The 12,289-nt window shown below is 33.8% G+C and overlaps 1 protein-coding gene across 1 annotated transcript; it reads left to right on the top strand.

Annotated features, from left to right (window-relative positions):
- The first annotated feature begins 757 nt into the window (after nucleotides 1-757).
- Nucleotides 758-9,166, top strand: LOC129801302 (type 1 phosphatidylinositol 4,5-bisphosphate 4-phosphatase). Its single transcript, XM_055846196.1, has 4 exons — nucleotides 758-1,226; nucleotides 1,410-1,786; nucleotides 7,911-8,075; nucleotides 8,431-9,166. Exons 1-4 carry the CDS (start codon nucleotides 1,136-1,138, stop codon nucleotides 8,545-8,547), a joined length of 750 nt encoding a protein of 249 aa, XP_055702171.1. The 5' UTR covers nucleotides 758-1,135; the 3' UTR covers nucleotides 8,548-9,166.
- Nucleotides 9,167-12,289: the final 3,123 nt, after the last annotated feature.

The raw sequence follows: 12,289 nt of genomic DNA on the forward strand, positions 1-12,289 counted from the left end.
TGGAAAATTGAGAGTTTATTATATCAAAAATATGCAATATACAATCTTTGGATATTCCATTTTGTGTTTCGAAAGAACTTCTTGCTGGAAAAAATAAATGAATAGAAAAATTTTTGAAAAAGAAAAGTCATTTCACCAAGTTCGAAATTCGTGATTTTTATTCTCAAATTTTCTTTTCCTGAATATCTGGAGTCTTCAGAAAATTAGCCAAACATCTTACATCCTTCTATTATGATGTTGTGCACAAACCGATAAATTTCAATTAATGTAAATAGTCAAAAAAAATTTTTTTTCCCGGGTCATATATGACCCTAATGACGCGAAAGAGTTAAGCAATTTTGACAGTCGATAGGGGGAAGTGGGGCACTTTAATATTGGAGTAGCTTTAAAATTAAGCTTTTTCTACTATTTTTAAATAAATACTGGACCGCATTATAAATATGATTTAGCGCAATAAACAAACCAATTGGAAAACTAAATTACATCATGATAAAGGTTCAATTCCATTTAAAAATGGGAGAAAAAGCCCCCCTAACAGTTTTCTCGATGCGATTACTTTTAACCCCAAAATTCAATTTTTACTTTACAATCAAATTTGCTCTTTCCGAGTCTTGAGGTTTCGATATTCCCTGTAAAGAATCTCACCTACCATAAGCTTATTTGGTCTTATCAGTGGTTTTGAAAAATATCACCCAAATTTGTGCCGAATGTAAACGAACAGCCTGACGAAGTTCATCCGATTGAAAGTCACCCAAAAGGGGAAATGGAATGCTGTTGTGTAAGGCTTCCGTAGGCAGTGTGTAATATGTAGCCAGCTGGGATTTCAGTGGAGAGAGTGATTGTCAAAAAACTTCGCGAAATTCTTGTCACTTTCATTCGATTTTTGCGGAATTTTGGCAATAAATCGTGCCATTTTCCTTACAAAATTCCACTCCTGAGAGCATGCATAAGCTCAGCGAGATAGTTTGGTGAAAATTCTCGGTGAAAAGTGCATTGTTCAGGAGTAGTTTGCAAGTGAACGGGATTTATCGTCCCATTGTTATTTTTAGTTGAAATCTCGTACTTTCCGGGAGGCTCCTGCGACTTGGAAAAAGTAGTTTTTTTTGTGGGAAAAACGTAGATAGGTATTCCAGAGATGGGTGACTCGGAGAGGCAACCTCTGCTGCAGGGTGAAAATGCCGTGAATTACAACGGGAACGATGGGGATTCAGAGAGAAATGCTCAAGGTTTGTGGAGGGAAGTCTTTGTTTGGGTGACTCATACGGAAGGTGGTTAAAAGTCTCATCAGTTTCTACAGTAGGGTCAGAGACTCTGCCCCCATTCTTCCGATAAGGGCAAAAGAGTGTTGTGGGCTACAATGGAATATTGATCTTCGATGGAAGCCGTGTAAATTCAGTTTCTTTTTGCAGGGGCAAATTCAACTACTGCGTCATCTATTGGGCCAGGGGAGCTCCCGCCCACCTTCCAGGCGGGCGCTGTGCCGATGGTGACATGCCGAGTGTGTCAGTGCATGATTGACATCACATTCAAGAGGGATCAGCATGTGGTTAAGTGCACTCAGTGCAGCGAGGCTACCCCCATCCGGAACGCGCCCCCCGGCAAGAAGTACGTGCGCTGCCCATGCAATTGTCTTCTTATCTGCAAGAGCTCATCCCAGCGGATTGCCTGTCCGCGCCCCAACTGCAAGAGAATTATCAATCTAGCACCCAGTCCCGTGACACCGCCTGTACCCTCCATGCCCGGCATGTGCCGCGTCACCTGCGGCCACTGCTCCGACACCTTTCTGGTGAGTCCCCTACATTCTTAATCTTTCTGCTGATTGCATTTTCTGACTCTCGTTTTAAAAGAAATTTATATAGGCATTGTACTTTAATATTGGGGTCAATTTTGCGGGTCAAATTAATTAGCAGCAAATACACTACTTTTTTTTTTAATTGGAATAGGTTGACAAATCTGATTGATATAACAATCTACAATTAGGAAAATGTTGATAAACAATTTACGGGAATAATTAATTGTATTTTTTAAGTAAAAATATTAAAATTTAATTACCTATTCATTTATTTTAATAATGAAATAACAAAATCATCTTTACAAAATAAGCCCGTCGATTCTCGGTTAAAAAAATCTTATAACTATCATTATTTTTACTACAAATATTAAAATATCATAAATCGATATTTCGGAGCTGATTTATATAACTTAAAAAATGATTTTAAACTTACAAATTTATTTAATCTTTCAAGGCAAAACACAAACTTTAAAATATTTTTCTGAAATGGTGATATCATTTTAATTCTGAGATAAATAATTAGGATATATAAGTCCTAGTTCAAAACTATTTCCAGACTGAAGAAAATTACATAAATTTGCTCCTTGACTCTTCTAGAATGTTACTGTTTAGTGAAAATTCTTCAAATATAATTTGAAAACTTCTTAAATACAAGAAAAATACGCGAGCGTGAAATGCTTCAATTGGAAACAAATTAATTCAAATGGAGACAAGGAAAAGTTTCTAATTGGAGACAAACTGTGAAACCGCGACGAAAGGCTTCCAAAACCTTGTTGAGTTGCTCTGAGTGCAGGATTTGTTCTTATTCCTAGTCTTTTCTCCTTTCTCATCTAAAACAAAAAGAAAATCTCTACAAAAAATCATATTTCCGGGGTTTCCTATTGAAGCATTTGCAGACACTTCAGAAAAACCCTTTTTGTTCACGAAATAGGTAATTATTTCATTTGAAAACTTCACGTACCGTTAACAATAAAGATTAGCACTTAATTTAACCAAAATTAGCCAGAAATATGACATAAATGTTAAATAAAAGGAATAATCAACAGTCACCTTATTGTGTTTTTCATTGGAAAACAAGAGCGATCGATGAAAAATTCGATGGTGAAAAGGTACACTTTTAATTCTTCTGAGAAGTTAATAAATTAAAATTTGTGAATATGAATGGATTTTCGCTTAATTTTCAGCAAAATTAACTAAATAATGAAACTGTGGTATAGAAAATATATAAATCTAATAATTGAGTACTGTATTTATCGTGAAAACAATGACGTTTCCATTTCGAGTAGCGAAAAATTTCCATTTAGACCAGGTTTTGAATTAGCTTAATGTACCTTAAGCGTTAAATTTTTGAATCGGCCCTCAAATAGGCTGATTCATATTCTCAGATAAATGTAAAATTTCTTAAAAATTTTAAGCTAGTAAGAAATTTCGCAGTAATCAGTTGAAAAAAAGTGTCAATCTTTGAGATTTATTTAGTTTTAAAGCTGGTCGAGAGGACCCTACCCTAACCTTTAATTACAGAAAATTACGAAGATTGTAATAAAATATTATTAGGTTTTAACGCAATGTTTTGGAAATCTTTAATTTTTATATTAAATGTTTTAATTAAATCTTTAACTTATCTTGATTTTAGATTGGGGAGATACACCTCAATTATGATTTGTAAGAATGCTAAAGACATGTTAAATATTTAGTGTAAAAATTAAAAATTACCTTTCTTGAATTTAATGCTTATGACATTTTTTAGATCATAATTGTTCCTGAAAATTTTGAGTAATTTAGACATTAAAAGATCTCTACAAAAGACTTCAAACGAAAATGTATAAAATATATTTAATTTTATCTCATTTATTCTGAAATTTCTTTCGTTTTGTAAGAAAATTAGAGATTTCAAAAATTAAAATCTTTTTCGAAAATATGACAAAGCGTGCCAGATTTTCGAAGTGCTTGAATTCACGTGAAATTGTCAGAAGTTACGGGTGAAAGGAACGTCTATTGACACTTTAAGAACTCGTGTCAGCACCTATTGACACCCTACGCTGTACCATTTGGGATACGAAATTTGAACATCTCTGTTTAGTAAAAGGTATATTACAGAAAATACGTTATAATACTTATATTTTACTAGATACATTAAATAATTTTCAACATTTTGACAAAAGTGTTAATAGAGGTTCCCTGTCGAACAGACGTTCCTCCGACCCTATTTGAGATTTCTGGCAATTCAAATGACAATGAATTTTGTTAAACAAATCAACCAAGACGTAACTGTATTTTCTATTTTCATAAAATCAAAGTAAATCGATTTCATTTAAAATTCAATGAATTGCATTTTCGAACTCATATGATATGACAAAAAAGCTCGAATGGCATTGTCAAGTTTCGAACTCTTGTCACGCGTGACAAAGCCACGAAAATTACAGAATTTCAGAAAGTTTATGCCTAATCCGTCTCTCGGCTTAAGCCGAGAAACGGCTTAGTTAGTGGAAAATTGATGGAAATTTAGTTTAATCGTTATTTTGATTATAATTACATTAAGCCGCCTTTTGGCTAAAGTCGTAAGTGTGTCTAGACCTAGAGAATAAGTACGTTGCAGCTAGAATAATACACGTTTCAAAATACAGTGCTGTCTCGCTATATGCACAGTTTGGATACTTTTTTTGACAGTTCTCTCTCTGAATATGCACAACTTTTTTTGAAATTCCCAACGGTTTTTTTCTTTTTTTTAATAAATTATCATTTTTTTATTGTTCTAGAATTTCCCGTGTTATTTTAATTATAATATGAGACAGAAAAAATAAAATTAAAAAAATTAAAAACAAGAAAAATTAGTTACCAAGAAAATAATTTTCTTTATTCCTTTGTCAAAATGTAAACAAATTGATTTTGAATGCAACCGACGCAAAAGCTGTGCATATAGAGAGACAGCACTGTAATACAAATTCAAGAAAATACGTTGAAAACCAGGCCCACCAAAATAGTTAAACTTTGACTTTTGAAAATTCGATTATGAAATTTTATTCAGACAGCGGTGTCTAAGAACGAAATATTCACCTTGCCTATCTTTTTTTTCCTGCTACCCCCCCCCCCCACCCGAGGGTAGAGACTTGAACAGTATCCCGACCCTCCTTATGAAAACCCTTACCCTCGAACCAACCCACCCTACCATATAGTCGTCCAAAGTGCAGCGGACGACTACCCCTTCGAAAAAAAAATCTTCGAAACGTATTCGAAAATCAAAAAAATTGTAGGAGCTGTTTTCGAAAGAAACCAAAAAAATTGTATTGAAGGGTAAGGAGGGGGTGGATGGAAAAAGGAGAAAGAATTGTCGTAGATAATATTGACTTATCGGGGGGTTGCCGAGATCTCTTACCGTTTGCCGTGTCACAAGTTGAAAATGTGGATTATATTTTATTTATATTTAGACTTTCTTTGAGTTCGAGCATTAAAATACGAAACAGCTTTTGAAGAACTATTTAAACATTTTTTTTGTTTTCGCTGAAATGAATATGTCAACTTATTTATTCACATATTTTTATTTTAATGCCCAACTCACAATAACTTTTATTTATTAAACATGTTTTTGACATTTCAATGTGAGTGAGTGAGATCTGAATCTAGTCATCTCGCTCATTCTCATGGGAAATTTTGAAAACATGTTTGCAAACAAAAGTTATTGTGCGCTGGTCATAATGTCAAAACGCACAATAACTTTAGTTTGTAAATATGTTTTTAAAATTGCATATTGGAGTGAGCGAGATGACTAGATCTACATTTCATTAACTCTTAATGAAAAGTCAAAAACATGTTTACGAAACGAAAGTTATTGAGCGTTAGGCTTAAAGCTAATCTTGATTAAACCTAAAAATACATTAAGCAAGTGAATTTGCAGAAACGTTAAAAACTTTTAAAATTTTCAAGCTAAATTTTTAATCTTATCCTCAGATAACTTAGTCCTCAAATCTAATGCCCTAGACACACTTGCGACTTAAGCCGAGAGACGACTTAGTGGAAAATGATGGAAATGAAGTTTAACCATTATTTTAAATATAATTACGTTAAGCCGTCTCTCGGCTAATCCTCAGGTCTGTCAAGGCCCTTACGATTTAAGCCGAGAGACAGCTTAGTGGAAAATGATGGAAAAGTAGTTTAACCGTTATTTCGAATATAATCGTTTAGAAAGTTCTCGATATTAGATGCGATACAATATTACTGAAATTTTATCAAAATTGCTCCATAAATACCGAAGAGATGGCTTGGTCAAGTTATTTTTGATTTTAACTTTTCTGGTCAGGGAAAATAGAGGGAGAAGTGTGACCCATCGTCAAAAAGCATTCAACTTCAGCTATAACATATTATTACAAAAAAAAACTGTCCAATTTTCGAAATATTAGACAACGAATTTTCGAAATTAATCAGACCTCAAATCACCCAAGATTATTAAATTCTGTCAATTAGAATCGGCGATATGGCTGTTTCAAAATTAAATTTTTGACCCCTTATATGTTTATGTTTTTGGTAATATAAAAAAGTAATATTCAAATTCTATGATAAAATGCTGGCTCGATGTTTTTTTATATCAACTCTCCGGACCGCAGCATATGCTGCAAGCCAATTTCACAATTTTTTAATCAAAAATATCTAAGCTCAGGAGTTAAGATTAAGATTTGTCTATGGGTCGCGGTTATATTCCTTGCGGAACCGCTGCACCCAGGCCACTTATTTGGGCCCATTATGCACTACTCCCCATTCTCCTGTTCTATCTTAACCCCCAAGGCGAGTAAACCTGCTCCATATCACAGTGCTCTGTGTGCGTTCTGATACACATAGTACCGCTTTATATCACGGTAAACCAACCTTGGTTTGTGGATCTGGGCAGTGAATGAGTATTTGTATTCGACTGAACTCTGCATGTCGAAACTTATTTCCTATACCAACCTCTCTTTTTAGGCGGTTCATTGTCAATGTATTGGCATTACTTTTCCATTCATTCACTGGACGAATTCGAGACTATTACAGCAGCTGAAAAATCTGCAGCTGCCTAGTCTCGAACCCTCGACCTCACAGTCACAGAGCCACTGCTCTATCCACTGATCCACTGAGGCCCCAAGCTCAGGAGTTAATTGAGGTCTTACAAAAAATATCTTACATTTAGACATCCTTATAATTTGTAATCATCCACAAGAATCGGATTTTATCAGTTTTGAATAATTAAAAAAAACATTGTTTTTCACTGAATATTCATATTTATTTCTGAATATTCTGAATTTCTGAATATTCATATATATATTTATCGAAAATTGAAATATTTAATTGATTTTTTGTCAAGTTTTTAAGGAGGTGTCTCGCATTCCACACTGCTTTGTCCAACTTTCCAAACTGTCTCGCTTTAGGCAAATGACCCTAACTTGATCGGGCCATATCTTCGGTGTTTATGAAGCGATTTCGGTGAAATTTCAGTATCTGTGAGATTGAGATCTTTCTAGATATGTCGCATCCATCCTTACGCCATCTCGGCCGTCTCAATGTACCTCGATCCTTAGGTCCTTGACAGACTTACGATTTAAGCCAAGAGACAGCTTAGTGGAAAATGATGGAAAGTAGTTTAACCATTTTTTCGAATATAATTGCGTTAAGCCGTCTCTCGGCTAATCCTCTGGTCCCTTATATAGGCCCTTACTATATCAAAATTGACCGGATTCCATTTTTAAGATTTATTAACCGATTTCAATGAACTTTTTTTTCGTTTTTGGCTTCCTTACTCAGACTTTTTAAAACAAATAATATCGGCTGTAAAGATCCTAGCTACCATAAGCTTACCTGGAATTATTTTTACTTTTCCCTTACATTATCAATTTTTATTTCCAGGGTTTATTTCATTATGATAATCTATGAAAATTTTTATTCACACTTTCAGTAAAGGTACTCGGTGGTATATTCATATCTATGCTTTTAGAATTGCTTTTCAAAATACAATGATTTCCCTGAATTTCTCCAGAAAAAAAAATTATGACTGTTGCCAATGCAATGGATTTTTTTTCAGTGGGAAATGTGATACTTTGTGCGGTTCATAAGCCATTTAAGTTTTTTCAATGAGTTTTTCTGACTTCTTTTGCAGTTCAATACACTTCATAATGCCCTTGCTCGATGCCCCCATTGCCGAAAAGTGTCTTCTGTTGGCTCGGAATTTTCACGTGGTCGTGGCATTTTATATTTCATCATTGGTCTTGTCTTTCTCGTCATAGGCATTGGTGTTACAGCTGGAACATACTCATATGCAGCGGTAAGTACACTTGTCCACTTGTATTTGTCCATTTAGGATGATAATCTTTGCCTTATCTTCCCAGAGAGAACAAACTATTTGCTTTTTCTAACATGACACTTTCATCTTTCTGTCGCGATGAAGCTTGATGAATGTGATCATTTTCAATATCCAATTATACCAAGTCTGTTATCTCATTTGAATAAGCATATTCGCAACAATAACACTTCCTTCTCCTCCTTCTCATTCTGTCTTTGCACTTTATCAATTTTGTTACATTTACTTTGAACTTCTTGGGGTAAAAAAAAAAGCCGTGGTATTATGATGCAAAAATAGTTATTTTAGATTCTTCTTTTTTTTCTTATTGCAATTACAGAGTCACGGAGGGATGTACGTCGCTTACATAGGAGCTTTTCTTATCTCACTCTTCCTATTCGCTCGCAGCATCTATTATTGTACTCTTAAGACTAGCACAATAGATGGTCCAATGTAATAATGCGGTGGATTTTTTTTTCAACAAAAAAAAAGTATTTTCCCCGCAAATAAATATAATTAAAAATTTGCTAATATTGTGCGGACTAAAAAATACAGAGAAGAAAAAAAAATGTAAGACCACTTGCATGTGAAATGATGTGACACCAAAAAGAGATGAGAAAACAATGATAAAGGCATTCCTCTAATTTTTCTTTCTTTCTTTCGTGTTTATCCAAAAAAAGCAAGGTTTATCGACAGAAAAAAATTATTACTCTAATGAACAAGTATCTAGCTATCTTATAAATGTGAGAAAATGATTGATATATTGTTGCTTTATAATGATTTATTTTTTAACAATTTTTTTTGTGAGAACTTGGGAAAAATAATAGTAAAAAAAATATATTATAGGGTTATTATAAAACAAAATATAACATTTAAATTATTTGAATAAATTGAATGTGAAATTGTATTCTTACACTAAAATGAAAGAATATTGATAGTAAAATAAAATCTTGAACATCTTACTATGATACAATAAAAAGAAACTTGAAACAATGATGATAATTTGAGACCATTGTCTTTCTTTTATTTTTTTTGTATAGCAATAGAAGGTTAAATAAAGAATATTTTAGTCTTTACTGCATTTCCTTTTTGATCGGTAAGGAAAATTCGTAAGGCAATTGGACAGGATCTAAATTGCTGGACGGACTTACGGCTTAAGCCGAGAAATGGCTTAGTGAGGAATTGATGGGTAGTCTTAATCTTGCAAAATTCAATAACGCTTAAATATGCGTTAAGGAAAGATTACAGTGAAAAACAAGTGATAAGCCCAGATAAGCTTATGGTAGCTGAGATTCTTTACAGGTGACCTCGGAATGCGTACAACTCGGGGTGCTGGCAACTCGGAATGCGTGAAAATTCGATTGTCCGGTCCATTTGATTATAATAAGGGTTGGGGTACAGTGGGTTGGGGAAGAGACGTATGGAACCCATCGTTAGAAAAATCTGGATCTCAGGTACAATTTATACTAAAATTTCATCTAAATTGCTTCATAAACACCAAAAATGCAGGCCGATCAAGACATTTTTGATTAGGGGAGTCTGGGGCAAAAAGTCACAAATCGAAAATTTTAAAATTCAATATCTTCCAAGATAAATAAGATAGCGGCTTAAAATTTTTTCCATAGATAGCCTCCATAGGTATTCTTTAATGTCGTAAGTTTGTTAGAATTTGAACAAGGGATTTAGAAAATAAAAAATATCGAAATTTTTAGCCCAATTTTTAAAATGTTTTCCTTACAGCAGATATCAATTATTAGCTACTTATATTAAATTTAATGCACTGGTGAATATTTCCCAAATTATCTGGATATTCTTTAAATACGAATCCGATATCTATATTAGAATTTTACAAAAATTTTTTTTTCTCCAGAAATCCTTTTATTAAAAACGACCACTTGGGGTAAAAAGTAACAAAAGCTATGGAGCAAAAAGTAACAAAGATCGAAGCAATTTCTGATGTCCCACGGTGAAAAGAAACGTTAATGCTATGTGTCGCCGCTTGTTGTTTGCATTGGTCAAACGATTTGCAGCATTTGCAGTCTTGTGTGTTTTTTCTAAAATAGCTTAAAATGCGCTTTTTTCGCTCAGATAGAGAAAACGGTATTTTACAAAGGTGTAGAAGAATAAATTTCCTGTGAAGATATGTAATCTAGGTATTTTACTTAAATTTACGGAATACCGTAATAAAGCGAATCAAAATGTGATATAGTACAGTAGACTCTCCCAAATTCGGGCATTTAGGACCGAAATTTCAACCGAATTGAAGAGAAATTCGGACAGCAAATTGTTTGAAATTCAACGATTTTTTGTTCATCTGCATACACATATTGAGTTTATATGCTCATTGCTATTATAAATTTCATGAAAACCTCTTAATAATGCAAAATCACATCAAAGCTAAGACAAATCATGACAAATTTGAGCATATTTGCTTCATTTGATAATCATAATCGAACTTGAAAAATGCCAACAAACTTTTTTCGAATTTAACTGCCGCTCGAATTATAAACCCACCCGGCAAATTCTGCAGAATTCTGCAGAAATTCGTCAGATTTGAATTACTAACTGCCGAAAAATCAGCAGAATTTCTGCAGAATTTTGTTCTAAGGTGGATCTGATCGTTGTATGAAAATTCTGCAGAATTTTCTGCAGAATTTCTATAGAAAATTTTAAAATTGTCGGCAGAATTTCTTTAGAGTATTTAGATGATTTCTACATTTCTTCTACCCTTTCTAATGTTTCTAAACATTATTTTAACAACATAAAAATATGTATTTCAATTTATGTAAAATTCAATTTTTATTCAACAATTTTACGTGAATACTCTCTTTTTTTACAATATTATTATAATACAATATTATTAAATCAGCCATAACAGAAAATACGAAGGGGAAGGAAATGGTTAGAAAACACGAAAGAAATTCGCGATGCTCACGAAGTCGCACGACTATCCCGAAGCCACACGAAGTATCCGATTAAATGACAAGAAACGTTAAAATTTTAAAAGTGCAGAATTGCAGATCGAAGTTTTGCTGGGAAGTAGCCCGATCTTAAAAGAGCCGAATTTGCGAGAGTCTACTGTATCTCATGCCTGATACTATTTGCCCCAGCATTTTTGAGGATGATCACAAAATTACCCTTTAGAAAACGGCTCGATAAATATGTTTCCTTACAAAATAGAGGAAAATTACTTTCACAAAGTTGTAGAGCGGTAAATTTCCTGTAAAACTGTGTTAATTAGAAATTTTGGAGGTGCTCGGGTAGCTTGTAAAAAAATAAAATAACCGTTTTGTGACTGCTACAGTCTCCCCTATAGCTCAGGTCAGGGAACATAAAGGAAGGAGTGCAAACCACCGTTGGAAAGGTCTCGACCTCAGTTATAACATACTAAAATTTAAAGAAAAAGTATTGTCTAGTTTTCGAAATTGAATTTTCGAAAATCGATTTTTTGATTATTGGGACCTTCGATTAAATCGGATGAAATTGGGGTGACGCACGTTATAAGTACTCCATGTAAGCTTTCCAAAACACCAAATTTTTTTTATTCTGATAATTAGAACCGGGAGAACCTGAGATATGGCTATTTCGACCGCTTAGAAGGCTCAGAATAAGAAATGAACAACTCGTAGTAAGCAAATTTTACAGGAGAGTGATTTGGGACTGAGATTTTACATGCAGAGTATAGGATTTTTGAGATTTAACATCTTTATGACTTTGAAAATAATTATCTTTCAAGTATAATATTTACAGGGAAGGTAGAGAGAGGGTATAAAGAAGTATCCAAAACGCGAATAAAACGAATTTTGTAAAAATCGAGTTGTTCGACTTATATTCTGACTCGTCGATTTAGAAATTGAATTTTTGACCCCTTGTAGCTCAGGTTAGGGGGTCGGCGGGGCTTAATTTTTTAAATTGAAAGCTCTTAGGCCCAGCAATAACATACTAAAATTTGAGCTCGATCGATGCAAGAACCGTTTGCGAAACCGAACAAACGTCAAATAAAACTTGTTCGTCAATGGTCAAAACGTTACCTGAACAAACTATTTGACGCTTATTCGGTTTCAACGGTTCTTGCACACCTCTGCCATAATATGGGCTGAGTTATTGCAAAATCAAAATTTTGTGGTGTTCAAATCCAAAATTTGAGCCCGATCTGGCGAGGTTGGATTTCACCTGTGATCACAAAAGCTGAGATTGTA

This window comes from Phlebotomus papatasi, chromosome 2 (genome assembly GCF_024763615.1).
Source record: "Phlebotomus papatasi isolate M1 chromosome 2, Ppap_2.1, whole genome shotgun sequence".
In the NCBI taxonomy this organism is placed as follows: Eukaryota; Metazoa; Arthropoda; class Insecta; order Diptera; family Psychodidae; genus Phlebotomus; species Phlebotomus papatasi.